Consider the following 18415-nt stretch of genomic DNA (forward strand, 5'->3'; position numbering starts at 1 on the left):
CCAGGCCAGGTGTTCACCTACACCTCCCTTGGTCAACCAACCTACCAGCCATGTCTCGTTGTGAGTGCAATAGGGACTCAACCCACAGTTTACACTCAACGATATCCAGTCTTACTACCCCTCATTCCAGCCCACACCCATCATACCTCACACATAGCTGCCAGTCACCTGTCCTACTCACTGCTACTGAATAGTTTACAGTCATTGTGCGCCTGCACATGGTTACCCTTAGTAACATGCCTTCAGATTTTGGGGATCCCATGAGTTCATGTCTGTGGTGTTTTGTTGAGAGTTTACACCGCTAGTGGAAAGCTTAAAAAACAAAAGGAAAATTCAAGTTGAGCTACTGATGGCAAGTGTCAGGAGCCACTTTTGTTTGTGGGGGAGTGTGTGGTATGGCCCAAAATTGTGCAACCACTTTTGTGTTTATCTAATTTGCTGAATTGATATTTTCTTTGATTCTGGGGCCTAATATTATCTCTAATAATGTAGGTGGCAATCACCTTCTTTAACTTTTCACATGTATCGTGAAGACAAATGGTAAAGGTCAGCAGCACCTAGGCAGAACTTCTGACACTGGAGCAGTTGTGCCCCAGGTTGTCTCAGGTGGTTTCAGGTTGTCTCGGGTGGTTTCAGGTTGTTTCAGGTTGTCTCAGGTGGTTTCAGGTTGTCTCGGGTAGTTTCAGGTTGCTTCAGGTTGTCTCAAATTGTCTCAGGTGGTTTCAGGTTGTTTCAGGTTGTCTCGGGTAGTTTCAGGTTGTTTCAGGTTGTCTCGGGTGGTTTCAGGTTGTTTCAAGTGGTTTTAGGTTGATTCAGGTTGTCTCAGTTGGTTTCAGGTTGTCTCGGGTGGTTTCAGGTTGTCTCAAGTTGTCTCAGGTTGTCTCAGGTGGTTTCAGGTTGTTTCAGGTTGTCTCGGGTAGTTTCAGGTTGTTTCAGGTTGTCTCGGGTGGTTTCAGGTTGTTTCAAGTGGTTTTAGGTTGATTCAGGTTGTCTCAGTTGGTTTCAGGTTGTCTCGGGTGGTTTCAGGTTGTCTCAAGTTGTCTCAGGTTGTCTCAGGTGGTTTCAGGTTGTTTCAGGTTGTCTCGGGTAGTTTCAGGTTGTTTCAGGTTGTCTCGGGTGGTTTCAGGTTGTTTCAAGTGGTTTTAGGTTGATTCAGGTTGTCTCAGTTGGTTTCAGGTTGTCTCGGGTGGTTTCAGGTTGTCTCAAGTTGTCTCAGGTTGTCTCAGGTGGTTTCAGGTTGTTTCAGGTTGTCTCGGGTAGTTTCAGGTTGTTTCAGGTTGTCTCGGGTGGTTTCAGGTTGTTTCAAGTGGTTTTAGGTTGTTTCAGGTTGTCTCAGTTGGTTTCAGGTTGTCTCGGGTGGTTTCAGGTTGTTTCAAGTGGTTTTAGGTTGATTCAGGTTGTCTCAGGTGGTTTCAGTATGTTTCAGGTTGTCTCAAGTTGTCTCAGGTTGTCTCGGGTGGTTTCAGGTTGTTTCAGGTTGTGTCGGGTTGTCTTGGGTAGTTTCAGGTTGTCTCGGGTGGTTTCAGGTTGTTTCAAGTGGTTTCAGGTTGTCTCAGGTGGTTTCAGGATGTTTCAGGTTGTCTCAAGTTGTCTCAGGTTGTCTCGGGTAGTTTCAGGTTGTCTCAGGTTGTCTCAGGTTGTCTCAGGTGGTTTCAGGTTGTCTCAGTTGGTTTCAGGTTGTTTCAGGTTGTCTCGGGTGGTTTCAAGTTGTTTCAAGTGGTTTCAGGTTGTCTCAGGTGGTTTCAGGTTGTTTCAGGTTGTCTCAAGTTGTCTCAGGTTGTTTCAGGTTGTCTCATGTGGTTTCAGGTTGTCTCAGGGGGAAACTTCCACCCACACCCCAGACAATCTGGATGATGAACTGAACACTCTGTGTCTTCATTGCTGCTGAATTCTAACTGTATTTTACAGGATTTCTATATTGTTGCTGTGGTAACAACTCTGGGACCTATAACAAAGTCATGCTGAGTAAAAGGTTCATTAGTCCAAAACTGGCTGATGACCAAGAGCCATCAATCTGTGATGAATAATATCCTGCTGCAGCTCACTAGGAATGTAAAGGGCTTTGGAGTGAAGTTTGATGGAAGCAACAAGCAAACAGACTTGACAAAACAGCATACTAAATAATGAAGTGCTCCAGGTTTTCCTTCTAGGGATCCAAAAAGCTAATGAATGAAAGCAGTGTGGTGGACGTACACCTTGACTCGCTGCAATTATCTTGTATTCTCAGCCAGATACCAGAGAACAACATGGCTGGGATTCTGAATTATGCATGACTACAAATGGATTTTCTTTTCTGAATGGGCACAGCTTTCCCATCACACCTTTCTACATTCAAAACACGCCTTTTCTAAAGCATTTCTTAAAGCTCTGTAATCCAGGTGTTGGCAGGCAAGGAGCGCTCTTATTGTGAAACAAATATCCGTGTGTGTGTGGGGGGGGGGGGGCTCCAGTGCAGATTGGAGTCTTATGCTGGATTTCTTGTTTCCTCGCCTTTTGTCTTTGGAGTGTTTCAGGCCTGAAGATTCTGCGGATAATAAAGCGTGCTACATCTGTGCTACATCTGAGATACATCTGTGCTACATCTGAGATACATCTGTGCTACATCTGAAATACATCTGTGCTACACCTGAGATACATCTGTGCTACATCTGAAATACATCTGTGATACACCTGAGATACATCTGTGCTACATCTGAGATACATCTGTGCTACATCTGAAATACATCTGTGCTACATCTGAAATACATCTGTGATACACCTGAGATACATCTGTGCTACATCTGAAATACATCTGTGCTACATCTGAGATACATCTGTGCTACACCTGAGATACATCTGTGCTACATCTGAGATACATCTGTGCTACACCTGAGATACATCTGTGCTACATCTGAGATACATCTGTGCTACACCTGAGATACATCTGTGCTACACCTGAGATACATCTGTGCTACATCTGAGATACATCTGTGCTACATCTGAGATACATCTGTGCTACACCTGAAATACATCTGTGCTACACCTGAGATACATCTGTGCTACATCTGAAATACATCTGTGCTACATCTGAGATACATCTGTGCTACACCTGAGATACATCTGTGCTACATCTGAAATACATCTGTGCTACACCTGAGATACATCTGTGCTACATCTGAGATACATCTGTGCTACACCTGAGATACATCTGTGCTACACCTGAGATACATCTGTGCTACATCTGAGATACATCTGTGCTACACCTGAGATACATCTGTGCTACATCTGAGATACATCTGTGCTACATCTTTGGGGATTTTCAGCTTGGTCTGTCAGGGACCTCTGCCTTGCTGTCATCTTGATCCAAGAATGGAGTTAAACAAAGAAGGATAGAAATCCACTTTATTGTGTCATTGTACAGGTGATGGTGAATGTGTTCTCTGCATGTAACCATCCTGTGGTATAGGAGCAATTGGCAGCTGCAGCACCCGGGGACCAACTCCACTTGCTCAGGGGCACAGGCAGGAGTATTAACCCTAACACGGAAACCAGAGCACCCAGAGGAAACCCACACAGACATGGGGAGGACATGCAAACTCCACACAGAAAGGACCTGAGACGGCCTGGGGTTTGAACCCAGGACCTTCTTGCTGTGAGGAACAGTGCTGACCCTGGGGCCTCCGTGCCACCCCTCTATCTCAACACCCCTAACAGTTGGAGTTCCAACAGAAAGAAAAGAGAGTTTGGACTGACATGACCTCAACTGATTCTTGAATCGTGTCCATGGCTCATGTTTAGATCTTATGTACTGCAGGCGTCCACAGTGCGTACTCTTCCAGCTCAACTCCTGCACATTAGATTTCTAGCTGAGCCAAACCACAAAACTACGAGTTTTCTAACAGTCTGGCTAATAAGTGAAACCTTTCACAGCCACTTTAACACAGATACGTCTTTCTTAGGCCATAGCGCAGGACTTTATCCAGCTAAGGAGGAATCAGCCAGGTCAGTTTGCCCTTCTCTCCCTCGCCGGCTATGCTGTCTCTAGCATGTTAATGTCTGCTGGAGGTGAACGATAACAACACCCAACGACTAAGATAGTGCTGCCCACCTCAGGTAGGTTAGCATGAGGTGACGGCACCTTAAATGACCTCGGCAGCACCGCGGGTCAATAGACGGACGGTGGTTAGCATGGACAGGGCTCACAGCCGTGGCAGTAATGGGAAAGGTGGGCTTATATCGGAGGAAGTCTGACTGAGTGCTCAAGCAAACGTGGTGAGATGCCATCGACAAAACGTCCCTGCATGACTCGGTCCCAGAGGAAGCCAAAGGGGGGACACTCCATGCCTCACAATGATGTGATAAGGTCTTAACCTTCATGGGAGGTGACAATCCGCTTGTGCTTCAAGGTGTGTGTAGCAACCTTTTGGATTGTCACCATCTCATTTTTTTAACATGGAATGGGAAGATAATTTTAGATAGGTTCAACATGATGCCCAACGGCGCCCCATTTGGACATTAACAGCCAGACTAGTCTTGTATAGCATGTAAAGCTGTTCTCAGCTACACCTCAGCATCTGAGTTTAGCTCCAGGAGCAGATCTTCCCAGTGCTGTTTTGCCACGTGGTGCCCGTCTCCGTCCTTGTTACAGCCGTCAGTCCATGTGCTGAATCAAAATGACCTCCACATGGTGTTAGTATAGTTCTATAGCTCAGCTTGATACACAGGGAGTTTACAGTTTGTGCTTCTCCTTTTACATAGAAAATTACAGTGACTTATGAACACTGAATTAATATTAATATTAATTATTAATATGAATACTTAATACTGAATTGTATTCATCATTTTTTTCTCATTGTCTGCCTATCCTTTTCCCATCACGTCGAAAGGAGCCAGTTGAGGTGGTTCGGGCATCTGATTAGGATGCCTCCTCGGCGCCTTCCTTTGGAGGTTTACCGGGCACGGCCAACTGGGAGGAGACCCCGGGGTAGACCCAGAACTCGCTGGAGGGTCTACATGTCCAGTCTGGCCTGGGAACGCCTTGGCATCCCCCAGGAGGAGCTGGAGGGCGTTGCTGGGGAGAGGGACGTCTGGAGTGTCCTATTTAGCTTGCTGCTACCGCGACCCCACCCCGGAGAAGCGGCTGGAGATGAGATGAGATGAGATGAGATGAGATGAGATGAGATGAGATGAGATGAATGTCTGCCTTTCTCATTCCACAGTCAGCACAGCACAAGATGGAAATGTTCAGCCTGCCCTCATTCCACATCGCTTCAGGAAACAGGGATTGTAAATGCAAACGTGTGTACAGTTCATTATGGTACAGAATTGTTATGTGCCACTAGGAACATTTCCTGACTTTTGACTAATTAGTGTTTTTCATCTATTGGTTGAATCCAGCGAGTGCAACGCCAAATTAAAACACTTAAGAGTGAGATTATGGAGAGGAAGTCAACAAAGAACATCCATCCATTATCCAACCCGCTTATCCTGCTCTCAGGGTCACGGGGATGCTGGAGCCTATCCCAGCAGTCCTTGGGCGGCAGGCGGGGAGACACCCTGGACAGGCCGCCAGGCCATCACACAGGGCCATCACACACACACACACACACACACACACACACACACACATTCATACCTTGGGACAATTTAGTATGGTGATTCAGCTGACCTCCATGTGTTTGAGTCACCTGACCTCCATGTCTTCGAGTCACCTGACCTCCATGTGTTTGAGTCACCTGACCTCCATGTGTTTGAGTCACCTGACCTCCATGTGTTTGAGTCACCTGACCTCCATGTGTTTGAGTCACCTGACCTCCATGTGTTTGAGTCACTTGACCTACATGTGTTTGAGTCACCTGACCTCCATGTGTTTGGACTGTGGGAGGAAACCGGAGCCCCCGGAGGAAACCCATGCAGACACAGGGAGAACATGCAAACTCCACACAGAGGACGACCCGGGACGACCCCCAAGGTTGGACTACCCCGGGGCTCGAACCCAGAACCTTCTTGCCGTGAGGCGACTGCGTTAACCACTGCACCACCGTGCCGCCCTCAACAAAGAACAGTGGGGTAATTATTGTTAACACGGTGAGATTCCCATCGATAAGATGCAACCCATTTTGCCTGCATGGGGAATTAAGAAAGCACCCTACAGCCATGCTACTTCACTGTATCATTTTTAAAAAGAAAAAAACTTGATTCTCTACTCATAGTTAGCAGTTTTCATTTGAACAATGCCTCTTACCGTTGTTGCTGTTGTCGTCAACCAGGATTATCTCTTTGAGGAGATGGGAAGGCGTCCTGTTGATGGCGGAGTGAATGGACCGCAGGATGACGGACAAGGCCTCGTTCACAAAGATGAACACGATGCTAACTTGAGGGAGGTTTGAAGGATATGTGATGTTTCTGCACCTGTGGGGTAATGGGCAGTGAATGTTTGGTGATTGAAATACTTTGAAACTGTATCACATCTGAAGGTCAGCTGCAAGGCTAGGCCTTGTACTGTCATTACACTTTGCCAAGCACTCTAATGCGGGTATATTTACTAGACATCAGCACAATTTAAGGACAAGATGGTTAGCTGCCCCTTTAATCCATAAGTGTTGATTAGGGCGGCAACTATTATTTTCAATGTTAATTAACATACTAATTGTTTTTTTCAATTAATTGAACATGAGTATATCTCTGGTTAGTTTCAGAAAACTGAAGAAAGGGATTCAGTTATAATGCACAGCTTGAACAGAGAACTGTGGAGGTGATTTAGGATTGATTTGTGGACTAGTAATCGGATTTGCCATCTTGATTCTTCTTTGTACTAACAGAAGTAAGCACGTGTCTCTCATCTCATCTCATCATCAGCCACTTCTCCGGGGTCGGGTCGTGGTGGCAGCAAGCTAAGTAGGGCACTCCAGACATCCTCTATCCGCAGCGACGTCCTGGGGGATCCTAAGGTGTTCCCACGCCTGATTGGACATGTAGTCCCTCCAGCGAGTTCTGGGTCTACCCCGGGGTCTCCTCCCAGTTGGACGTGCCTGGAAAAACTCCAAACGAAGGCGCCCAGGAGGCGTCCTGATCAGATGCCCGAACCACCTCAACTGGCTCCTTTCGACGCAAAGGAACAGCGACTCTACTCCGAGCTCCCTCCGGATGTCTGAGCTCCTCACCCTATCTCTAAGGTGGAGCCCACACACCCTATGGAGGAAACTCATTTCAGCCACTTGTATCTGCAGTGTCACCCTTTCGGTCACTACCCAAAGCTCATGACCATAGGTGAGGGTTGGAATGAAGATTGACTGGTAAACTGAGAGCTTTGCCTTCCGGCTCAGCTCCCTCTTCATCACAACGGTCCGGTACAACGTCCACATTACTGCTGATGCTGCACCAATCCACCTGTCAATCTCCCGCTCCACCCTACCCTCACTCGTGAACAAGACCCCGAGATACTTGAACTCCTTCACTTGAGGCAACAACTCATCCCCAACCCGGAGGGAGCAATCCACCATTTCCGGTAGAGAACCATGGCCTCAGACTTGGAGGTGCTGGCCGCCCCAGTGTGCACTGGAGGTCGCGTTCTGATGAAGCCAACAAAACCACATCATCTGTGAAGAGCAGAGATGCAATTCTGAGTTTCCCCAAACAGACACACTCCTCACATTGGCTGCGCCTTGAGATCCTGTCCATGAATATCACAAACATGTGTGTGTGACATTCTTGTGTAAGAAGTGGGGTTGTTGTGAAGTGTCTAGTGTGTTGGTGTAGTGTTGTGTGTCTGTCACGTCTCACTCTCAACCTTCAGCGCTGGCTAGCAGAAATGTGAACAGGAGAGCCAAGCACGTAAGTCTCTCCCAGCTAGTACATGGCGGAGTCCAGCACACACCAAAAACATGTTTGACTTTGTGCCGAGAATGTGGACACAGCTCTCACTTTGGTTATACAAGGACCAGGTGGCTTGTAGCAACTGCCTGGGTACCCCATACTGCCACAGTAACCCACCCCCCCAGAGTGCCCCGGGGTACAAGTTCATAAGCCTTCTCCAAGTCCACCAAACACATGTAGACTGGCTGGCCAAACTCCCATGCCCCCCTCAGCACTTCCGCAAGGGTAAAGAGTTGGTCCATTGTTCCACGGCCAGAACGGAATCAGCATTGTTCCTCCTGGATCTGAGATTCGACAGTCGGAGCCTCTGTTCCACCATGCTAGAGCAGACTTTCCCAGTGAGGCTGAGCAGTGTGCTGCCCCGGTAATTGGAGCACACCCGCTGGTCCTCTTTTTTTAAATATGGAAACCTCCACCCCAGTCTACCACTCCGCAGGTACTGTCCCCGACCTCCACGCGACACTGAAGAGGCGTGTCAACCAAGACAACCCAACAATGTCCAGAGCCTTCAGCATCTCAGGGTGAATCTCATCCACACCCGGCGCCTTGCCACCAAGCAGCTTCTTAACTACTTCAGAGACCTCTGCCAGGGATATGGATGGGGTTCCCTTGAGTCTTCAGACTCTAACTCCTCAACTGAGGACGTGTTAGCCAGGTTCAGGAGCTCATCAAAGTGTTCTTTTCACCGCTCGACAACATTCTCAGTCCGGGTCAGCAGTTCCCCTCTCCGGCTGAACACAGCCTGAGTCAAGCCCTGCTTCCCCTTCCTGAGTCACTGGATGCTTTGCCAGAATTTCCTTGAGGCCAACCGAAAGTCCTTCTACATAGCCTCGTCGATCTCCTCCCACACTCGAGTTTTTGCTTCTGTGACCGCCGAAGCCACAGCCCTTCCGGCCTCCCGGTACCTGTGTGCTGCTTCAGGAGACCCTGGGCCAACCAAGCCCAAAAGGCCTCCTTCTTCAGCCTGATGGCTTCCCTCACCGCTGGTGTCCACCAGCGGGTTCTTAGGTTGCCACCTCGACAAGCACCGATGACCTTATGACCACAGCTCCTGCCTGCTGTATCTGCAATAGAGGTTTTGAACATGGCCCACTCAGACTGCATGTCCCCAGCCTCCCTTGGGATACACGAGAACTTCTCCCGGAGATGGAAGTTGAAGACATCACGGACAGGGGCCTCCACTAGACGTTCCCAATTCACCTTCACTGCACTTTTGGGTTTGCCAGGTCTTTCTGGCAGCCTTCCCTGCCATCTGATCCAACTCACCACCAGGTGGTGATCAGCTGACAGCTCTGCTCCTCTCTTCACATGAGTGTCCAAAATATATGGCCGCAGATATGATGATACGACCACAAAGTCCATCATCAATATTCAGCCTAAGGTGTTCTGGTACCAAGTACACTTATGAACTACTTTATGTTCGAACATGGTGTTTGTTATGGCTAAGCCATGTCTCACACGGAAGTCCAATAACAAGGCACCGCTTGGGTTCTGAACAGGGAGGCTGATCCTCCCAATCATGCCCCTCCAGGTATCTCCATCATTGCCCATGTGAGTGTTGAAGTTCCCAAGCAGAACTATAGAGTCTCCAGGCGAAATCTTATCCAGGACACCATCCAAAGACTCCAAGAAGGCCGGATACTCCAAAGTGCTATTCGGTGCATAAGCACACACAACAGTCAGAGCTTCCCCCCAGCGACTCACAGTCATATAGAGGCGACCCTCTCATTCCCTGGGGAGAACTCCAACATGGCAGCGCTCAACCAGGGACTTGTGAGTATCCCCACACCACCCGGCGCCTGTCACCTTGGTCAACTCCGGAAAAGTAATGAGTCCAGCCCCTCTCTAAGAATTTGGTACCAGAGCCCATGCTATGTGTGGAGGTGAGCCCAACTATATCTAGTTGGTACTGCTCCACCTCCCGCAGCAGCCCAGGCTCTTCCCTGCCAGAGAGGTGACATTCCACTTCCCAAGGACCAATCTGTGGTGCTGGAAGTTGGCACGCCCTGGTCCCTGCCTTTGCCTGCCGCCCGGCCTGCATTGCACCCTACCCCAATGCTCATCCCCTCAGCTGGTAGGAACCATAGGGTGGCGGCTCCATGTTGATTTTTCGGGCTGGGCCCGAAAAAATATGATATAAATATAAAAGCTGAACAAAATCTGACAGTAGACCCCCAAAACAAACTGGGTGGGGAAGTGTTGGTGAAGAAGCCAACTACTATATAATTATATAGAGATTTACTTCTATTGTTAAATGATGGGTCCCCCCCCCCCATTTTTTTTCTCCAATTGTACTTGGCCAATTACCCCACTCTTCCCGAGCCATCCCGGTCACTGCTCCACCCCCTCTGCCGGTCCGGGGAGGGCTGCAGACTACCACATGCCTCCTCCGATACACGTGGAGTTGCCAGCCGCTTCTTTTCACTTGACAGTGCGGAGTTTCACCGGGGGGACCTAGTGCATGAGAGGATCACGCTATTCCTCCCAGTTCCACCTCCCCACCGAACAGGCGCCACGACTGACCAGAGGAGGCACTAGTGCAGCGACCAGGACACATAACCACATCCGACTTCCCACCTGCAGACACGGCTAATTGTGTGTGTAGGGACGCCTGACCAAGCCGGAGGTAACACCGGGATTCGAGCTGGGATCCCTGTGTTGGTAGGCACCGGAATAGACCACTAACGCTACCCAGACGCCCCATGTTAAATGATGTTTGAGCAGTGACTTGGTTGTATGCTGACAGCGCTCTTACCCATCAGGCCTAAGGTCTGGTAAGGCCCGGTCCAATGACAGACGGTCACTGAGGTAGCTGTTATAGCCATAGTACTGGAACATCTTCAGGGCCACCCTCCGGTTCTCTGGAGTCATGTCCTGGCCCCAGTGAGCAAACAGTGAGGAGTCAGAGAATGACGAGTCCCCCTCATCTTCTTCATCCTTCCCCGGAGTCTCTGAGAGCAATGAGAGAAGACATGGCATGAATATATGAACATCCACATTCAGATGTCGTATTATATCACGTCATGTGGTGAAATTAGTTTTCTTTTAAGATCTTTTTGATAAATGTCTTTTCGTTGTGACATAACAAGGGATGAACAATGACAGCTAGCGAGCGGGCTTCCTGTAGGGATGATGTGCAGTGGCCTGATAATTGTATTGAGTCACAGTTCACCACTGTGTGTGTGTGTGTGTGTGTGTGTGTGTGTGGTGTGCATGTGTGCGTGTGTGTGTGCATGGTTTAGATGTTGCAGGGAGTCTGCTTTTGTTCTTATTTTGAGCAGTGCAGGCAATACAGTTTGCAAGGTTATATGGTAACCAATATCTCCTGATTGAGAGCCTTAATTTTTGTAAGCAAATCTTACGTTCACACTGCAGTGACCACCAACCACACATGGAAGGTATTCTGATACTGTCAGTGCTGGTCCTGTGAGGATTCTACACGGACTCATGTTTCCTTTATGTCAGAACAGTCGAAGACGACTGCAACGTGCTAGAGTCACATCACATTAAAAGAACTGGCCGCTCTGTAAGCATTTGGTTCCAGGGCAGTGTGAAAGCAGTGAACAAAGAAGGTGGTGGATTTCACTATCTGAGACAGATGTTTCCAACAATAACGGATGCCAAGATGAAGGAAGGCATTTTTGTTGGTCCCACATCAGACAGATCATCAGTGACCGGGAGGAAGAAGATCTGCTGGCGGGGCAGAGGAAATAGCATGGGAGGCATTTAAGGATGGTGTTGAGAATTCTCTTGGCAGCTACGGAGCAGCAAACTACACTGAGCTGCTGGACAACATGCTTATAGCACACAACACCATGACGTGCAACACGTCACTGAAAATTCATGTTCTGCATCACACTTGGACTTCTTCCCTGCTGGTCTTGGTGCAGTCAGTGAGGAACAGGGTGAAAGGCTTCACCAGGACATTGGACCATGGGGAAGGGGTATCAGGGCAACTGGAATCCATCGATGCTGGCCGACTGTTGTTGGACACTGACACGAGTGGCACCAGATGCTGAGTACAAACCAACACCATCTGCAGAACAGTTTAAGCTCAGTTGAACTAACACCATGTGTCAGCACCATTATGAGATGAAATGTGTCACATTCAATACCAGTTGCTTTCATGTTTCTCCAAACCCCTACGTGATGCAGCACATCTGAAACTATTTTTGTGTTCAGCTTGACATTGTCTGTCATCATCTCTCGTTTTTTTGTTTGTTTTTTCCAGGTAGCAAAACGTTTGAGAAAATGTGTTGTGCAGTGATTTGACACGAGAGACCTAACCACCACGGTCACTAGATGGCAGTACAGTGGAATGATATCCTGACAGAAGGTGTGGCCTGAGGTTACGCTGCACATAGGGAGAAGCCAAAGCTGCAGCACAAAAGAGCGTGCTTTCACAAGCTAGATGGTGTCATGAGATGGAATTTTAGTAAGGCACATTAGGAATCATTTACTAATATTTCTGATTCAGAGATTGGTGAGATCGATACGTTAGGAAATATTGATGAAATAAATGAACATATTACTTCAGCTATAATTAAAGGGGCAACTTAAGCGACTGGGGAAAAAATTGGTAGGCCTAATAAATGTGTTAGGATGGTACCATGGTGGAATGAAGAATGCTCTGAAGTAATTTGAGATACAAACAGGTCGTTTAGAGAGTTAAAAAGATGCATTCCTTACAGAATTTATTAGATTATAAAAAAGCTCAAGCATTGGTAAGAAAAACTGTCAAAAGAGCAAAAAGGTTGCGTTGGAGAGGATTCTGTTAAATACTGGGAGGACAACATCATTAGATCAAGTATAGGGAATGATTAAAAGGATGAGGGGAGCCAGACAGGAAAGGAATTTACCAGTGTTACAAAATGGAGTGGAACTTTCTTTTGACAATATGGAAAAGGCAGAAATGTTAGCCAAGAACTTCGTTAAAGTCCATAGTTCAGATAGCTTAACAGAAGAAGGTAAGACCAAGAGGCAGCAAGTGTTAGATGAACACCTCAATGTATATGAGAAAAGAAATGTATCTCTGAGTATTTCAGATGCACCTTCTCATTCATGAGTTGAGAAGGTGCTAAATAAGTGTAAAATGACTGCCCCTAGAAAAGATCGTGTACGTATGTTATATAATGTTATCTAAATTAAGTGATTTTGCATCAGGAAGGCTGTTGGAGCTGTGCAAGAAGATCTGGGAGGAAGGCAAGCTTCCAATAGTGTGGAAAAAGGCTGTCGTTGAAAGACCCTACCACTCCAGTTAGTTGTAGGCCTATAGCTTTGGCATCGCACGTACGCAGATAGTAGAAAGAATGGTTACAGAAAGGTTGCCGTATTACATAGAAAAGAATGAGTTACTCACTTCATGTCAGAGTGGGCTCAGAAGAGGGCGTAGTACTTTAGATCCATTGTTATGCCTGGAGTCTGACATCAAGAAAGCTCAAGTAAAGAAAGAGTGTGTTGTATCTGTTTTCCTTGATGTGTAAAAAGGCTTATGACATGACGTGGAAGGAAGGACTCTTAATAAAACTGGACATTATGGGTGCTGGAGGTAAAGCATATGATTGGATTAGGGACTTTTCGAGTTTGTGCCGGGAACTCATTCTCAGAGAGATATGTAGTTGAGAATGGAACCCCTCAGGGTAGTGTGATCAGTCCTCTTCTGTTCTCCATTATGATAAATTATGTACTATATAAGCAGGCAGGTCCAGATTTTGGCAAGTCGCTTTTTGCAGATGATGGAGCACTTTGGAAAAGGGGTAGGAATATAAAATATGTTATGGGAAAAGTTCAGGAGGCAATTATAGAAGTTTAAAACTGGTCTCTGGCATGGGTGTTTAAGTTGACAACATAAAAAGCAGAAACTGCATTTTTTCTTTACAAGGAAATGGGTAGGAGATGTTAGTTTAAAACTCTATGGCCAAGGATTAAGGAAAATGAAAGCATTTAAATTCCTTGGAATATGGGTGGACAAGAAGGTCACATGGAAAAATCACATTGATAAAATAGAAATAAATGTAAAAAAGTTTTGACCGTTATGAGATGCTCGGCAGGCACTATGTGGGGGGCTGACACAGTTGTTTTAAGGAGCATTTATGCAGCTTTAATTAGATCAGTCCTAGATTCTGGTTGTATTGTGTTTGGTTCAGCTGCATGTACTTCTTTAAAAAGGCTGGACAGAATCCAGGCTCAAGCATGTAGGTTGTGTTGTGGAGCACTCAAGTCTACACCATTGTCAGCACTTCAGGTAGACGTTGGAGAAATGCCTCTTTATTTAAGGAGGAGACCGTTAATGGCTAATTACTGGGCAACTCTGCAGGAACATAAAGACTCACATCCTAGAAAACAGATTTTACATATGAGGAACAAACTTAAAGTGTTTTTGTGTTGGTATCTCAGATATATGTAAGGAATTCAGAATCAAAGACTGGAATATTAGTCAAACTGTTTTCATATCAGCTGTTCCACAATGGGTACTACCTCAACCAGCAGTAGATTTCTCTATACCGGATCATTTACACTCAAAAGAAATACAACCAATGTGCAGGCTTATGTGAACACTGTTATACGTGAAAGATGTGGACAATATATACATATAGTATTTACTGACAGATCCAAAAATCCAGAGAATGGAAAAACCGGTTGTGTGTTGTATGTTCCTGAGTTAAAGGTCAGAGTGACAAAGCGAGTGATCACTTAGCAGTGTGTACTGTGGAAATGATGGCTATCTCATTAGCTCTTCAGTGGGTAGAAGAAATACAACCACTGCGAGTTTTAATTTGTTCAGACTCCAGCGCAGCTTTGATTAGTTTAAAAAATACATCTTCAAACTGTCGACAAGACATTGTGTGTGAAATATTACAGTCATTATACAGGACTGCTAGGTGGGAATAGATGTCCAGTTTTTGTGGATACCAGCTCATGTAGGCATGAGGGGAAATGAAACAGTGGATCAACTGGCCACACCCGGTTTAACAGCGAGTCATGTAGAACTGTCAGTACCAATCAGTAAAGCGGAAACAAAACCATTCATTAGACACAAACTCAAGGCACAATGGCAGGAATTATGGGACAACACCTGTACCAGATCCAACAGGAAATAGGAGTAATAGGAGATCCGGGCATACTAGACTAAATTCTTCATTGCAACTCATCGGGAAACATCACACTGGGAACTGTGATGTCTGCCACCAACCAGAGACAGTGGAACATGTATTTTTTATTTGCCCAACATATGCAAGAGAGAGAGAGACTGAAAGTTATGTTGGAAGAAAAAAGGAATTGTGTACATGGACCTCGTGGGGAACGCTGGAAATGATGTCACTGGATGTATCTTCACCTTTCTCGGGGATACTGGACTGGTGGAGAGGATATAAATTAAGGAGTCTTTAATGCAATAGTAGGTGACGATAATGCTCCATCTGGTTGCAATTCGCCATTAATCCAGAAGAACAAGATGCTTCAGTTGCTCATGGGACCAGCTTAGTTTGTTGCACTTGATTTGTGCTAATGCAATAAAGCTGTTTACATGAGAGACTTGACGGTATTGGATGCTGAATGATTGAAACTGATTATTGTGTAGAGAAGAAGTTCTCCCACATTAAAATTGGCGAGCCAGCCAGCAGGGGCTCAAGGAAGCTGGAGACTTGGATGGAGCTGCTGCCTCGGCTCAACAGTGGCCACAAAACAAGGTAAGCAAAGCCGTTTTAAGAAATCTGCGTGAATTGGTTGCATCCAAGAGCAGTGTGTATCCGCCCGGGCCAAAGCAGTTCCGAGCCTCTCTTCAAAGAGTCGAAATTTGTTAAGGGAAAGATTCTGATGTAATGTATGCATGGGTGCTCGTATGAATTTATGTGCAAATCATGAACCTCACAATGTGGGTGGTTAATGTGATGATTGTGTGTTGGTTTATTGTTTGTATTGCAGAATTCGAGGATTGATTCATCTCGTGTTGATGCATTACAGGCAGTAAGACTAGAGGCAGAAAGAGAGAGAACAATAGTGGGTATTTGTAGTGTGTGGCTACCACTCTTCCTGTAAGTGTAACCCCCTTGTTCTGGCTATACTTTGTAGAAACCACACCAGTCTTCGGATTTCAGCATCGCTGCTGCAGGCCCATTTATTTCTGGCACAACTCTGGCAAAATCAAAATGAACAAATAGATGTTGTGGTCACATAGTGTCAGCTCAACTCCAGCCCAACTGTGTCGCTGTCATGTGAAGAAGGGACCGAGATGTTACTACGTAATGCACTTGGCCACAACCGTCACCAGTAGGAGGCGCTAAAGGAAAGATTCCAGGTTTTAATATGGGGAACACAAGAGAAACTCAGTTTATAAAGAACAATAATTTAACATATTTTGCCGAACTTCAACAAGTTTACAACATGTAATTCTTATCTCCGTTACGCTCTCCCCCATTGAATTCAGCTAAATATGCAAAACAAACAAAACTCAAAAGGAAACACTACATCACCATGTCCCTTTCAAACGCAGACAAGTGCCAGAAGTGTTACCAGAACGCAGATCCCTCTTCCGACGTTAGCAGTTAGCTTATAAGCTGTTCCCACAGAAACCCATATGGGTTTTGTTAGGGAGTCGTTCCTTATCCGATGCGAGGGTCTAAGGACAGGATGTTGTGCTGCTGTGAAGCCCCTTGAGGCAAATGTGTAATTTGTGATACTGGGCTATACAAATTAAAGAAGAAAGAACTAGTGGAGGAAAAGTGCAGCCTTCATCACCCCTCCTTCGACCAACTCTATAAAGTGCCTTTTACACTTTAACAACACAGTTCCTCATAACTGGTCAAACTGTGCTAATAGGTGTCAAGGCATGGTCTGTTTGAAAGTGTGGTCACGTGTACGACACTGGGAGGTGATAAGTCAAGCAACAGGCTTTAGGAATAAGACCTTAAACACAAGACTAAAGGTATCCACTCTTGAAATGTATTCATCTATGCATCAAAAATCTAAAAAGTTTTTGAAAGCTCATTGTTTGTATTAGATAATTAACTGGCTTGACAATCCTGCCCTTTCTGGTCCTGAGTGCGACCTGAGGGTGACCAGAGCAATTAGACTGTTGTCTATCCTGGACCATTAGACAGCCGGTCATTGAGGCATCTGGCTCAGAAGACACATTCTCTGAATCTGCTTTGGCACCATCTAACTGCTCCCCTGAGTCTGAATCCACATCAGACAACACACTCAATATGTCACTCTCTTCACATTTCAACTAGATAAAATCGTCCTTCAGAAATATGTTGGAGGAGCAGCTAAAGAGGCCTTAGAAGGTTATTTTCTGATTGATTCAGAACATTCATATTCCGTGGCATGGGACCTGCTCAGTGAACGATATGACAAGCGTTTTGTAATTGCCAAAGCCTTCCGAGATGAATTACATGCCTGGTCAAAAATTGGCTCAAGGGAGAGTGCTGAGTTGAGAAAATTTGTGGACTTTTTACACAGTTGTGAATCTGCCATTGCTCACAATGAGAGTACATGTTCTTAATAATGGAATTGAGAATCAAAAACTTACTGCCAAACTACCCAACTGGTTAAGTACCAGATGGAACTGAAGGGCCACACAATACCAGCTGGGACACAGAAAGTTCCCAAGCTTCAATTATTTTGTAACATTCCTGACAACTGAAGCCAGTATCGCTTGCAACCCAAGAACATCTTACCATGCATTACAGCAAAGTGAACATGATAAAGCAAAGATCAAGAAACAAAATGTAAAGGCCTCCAAGAACCGAACTGTAGGTCCCAAGATCTTCACAACCAACACCAATGAAAGGAACATAGTTACATGTATGGTTTGTAAGAAAATAGGGCACAGCTTACATAAGTGTCGCAAATTCATTGAAATGCCAGTCGCTGACCAAGTCAAATTTATTCTGAGTGAGAGACTGTGCTTCGGTTGTTTGAGTCCTGGCCATCAGTTCAAGAACTGCAGTAACCGGATGGTCTGTTACACCTGCTCAAAATGTCCCCCCACATGTCTACAGGAAGATCGCGCCAAACAAAAACAAGAACCAAAGAGAGAACAATCTAAGGAAATAAATAACAGTAAGGAAAGAAAGCTACAGTCACCACAACTACAAGATGTCACACAAAGGAAACCCCATCCGACAGAGTAATGCAAGATGGCAATAGTACCCAGACTTCAGCAATAATACCCATCTATGTATGTATCCACACCAAGTGATTCAAGCAATGAAGTTCTCATCTATGCTCTGCTAGATACACAAAGTGACACTTCATTCATTCTTGAGGAAGTGGCAGATGTTCTAGATATGAGCACAGAACAAGTGAAGCTGAAACTATCTACAATGTCATTAAAAACGACAATTGTACCCTGTAAAAGATTTAAAGGCCTACAAATAAGAGGGCTATTCTCCTCTAAGAAGATCACAGTGCCAAAAGCTTACACTCGTGAATTCATCCCTGCTAATCAGACACACATCCCGACTCTGGAGACCGCCAAGGCATGGCCTCATTTGGATCATCTTGCAGAATACATTGCTCCGCAAAAGGAATGTGAAATTGGTCTGCTGATTGGGTACAA

General features: G+C 45.9%; 1 protein-coding gene across 1 annotated transcript in view; it reads right to left on the reverse strand.

The window, feature by feature from the left end:
* galnt18b (UDP-N-acetyl-alpha-D-galactosamine:polypeptide N-acetylgalactosaminyltransferase 18b) overlaps window positions 1-18415 on the reverse strand; it is a 127825-nt gene that overhangs the window by 50245 nt on the left and 59165 nt on the right. The window contains exons 2-3 of the mRNA XM_056279079.1: window positions 10610-10805; window positions 6224-6390 (exon numbers count right to left, since the gene is read on the reverse strand). Of these exons, the coding sequence (XP_056135054.1) occupies window positions 6224-6390; window positions 10610-10805 (363 nt within the window). The remainder of the gene's footprint in view (window positions 1-6223; window positions 6391-10609; window positions 10806-18415) is intronic.

Source organism: Lampris incognitus, chromosome 4 (genome assembly GCF_029633865.1).
Source record: "Lampris incognitus isolate fLamInc1 chromosome 4, fLamInc1.hap2, whole genome shotgun sequence".
NCBI lineage: Eukaryota > Metazoa > Chordata > Actinopteri > Lampriformes > Lampridae > Lampris > Lampris incognitus.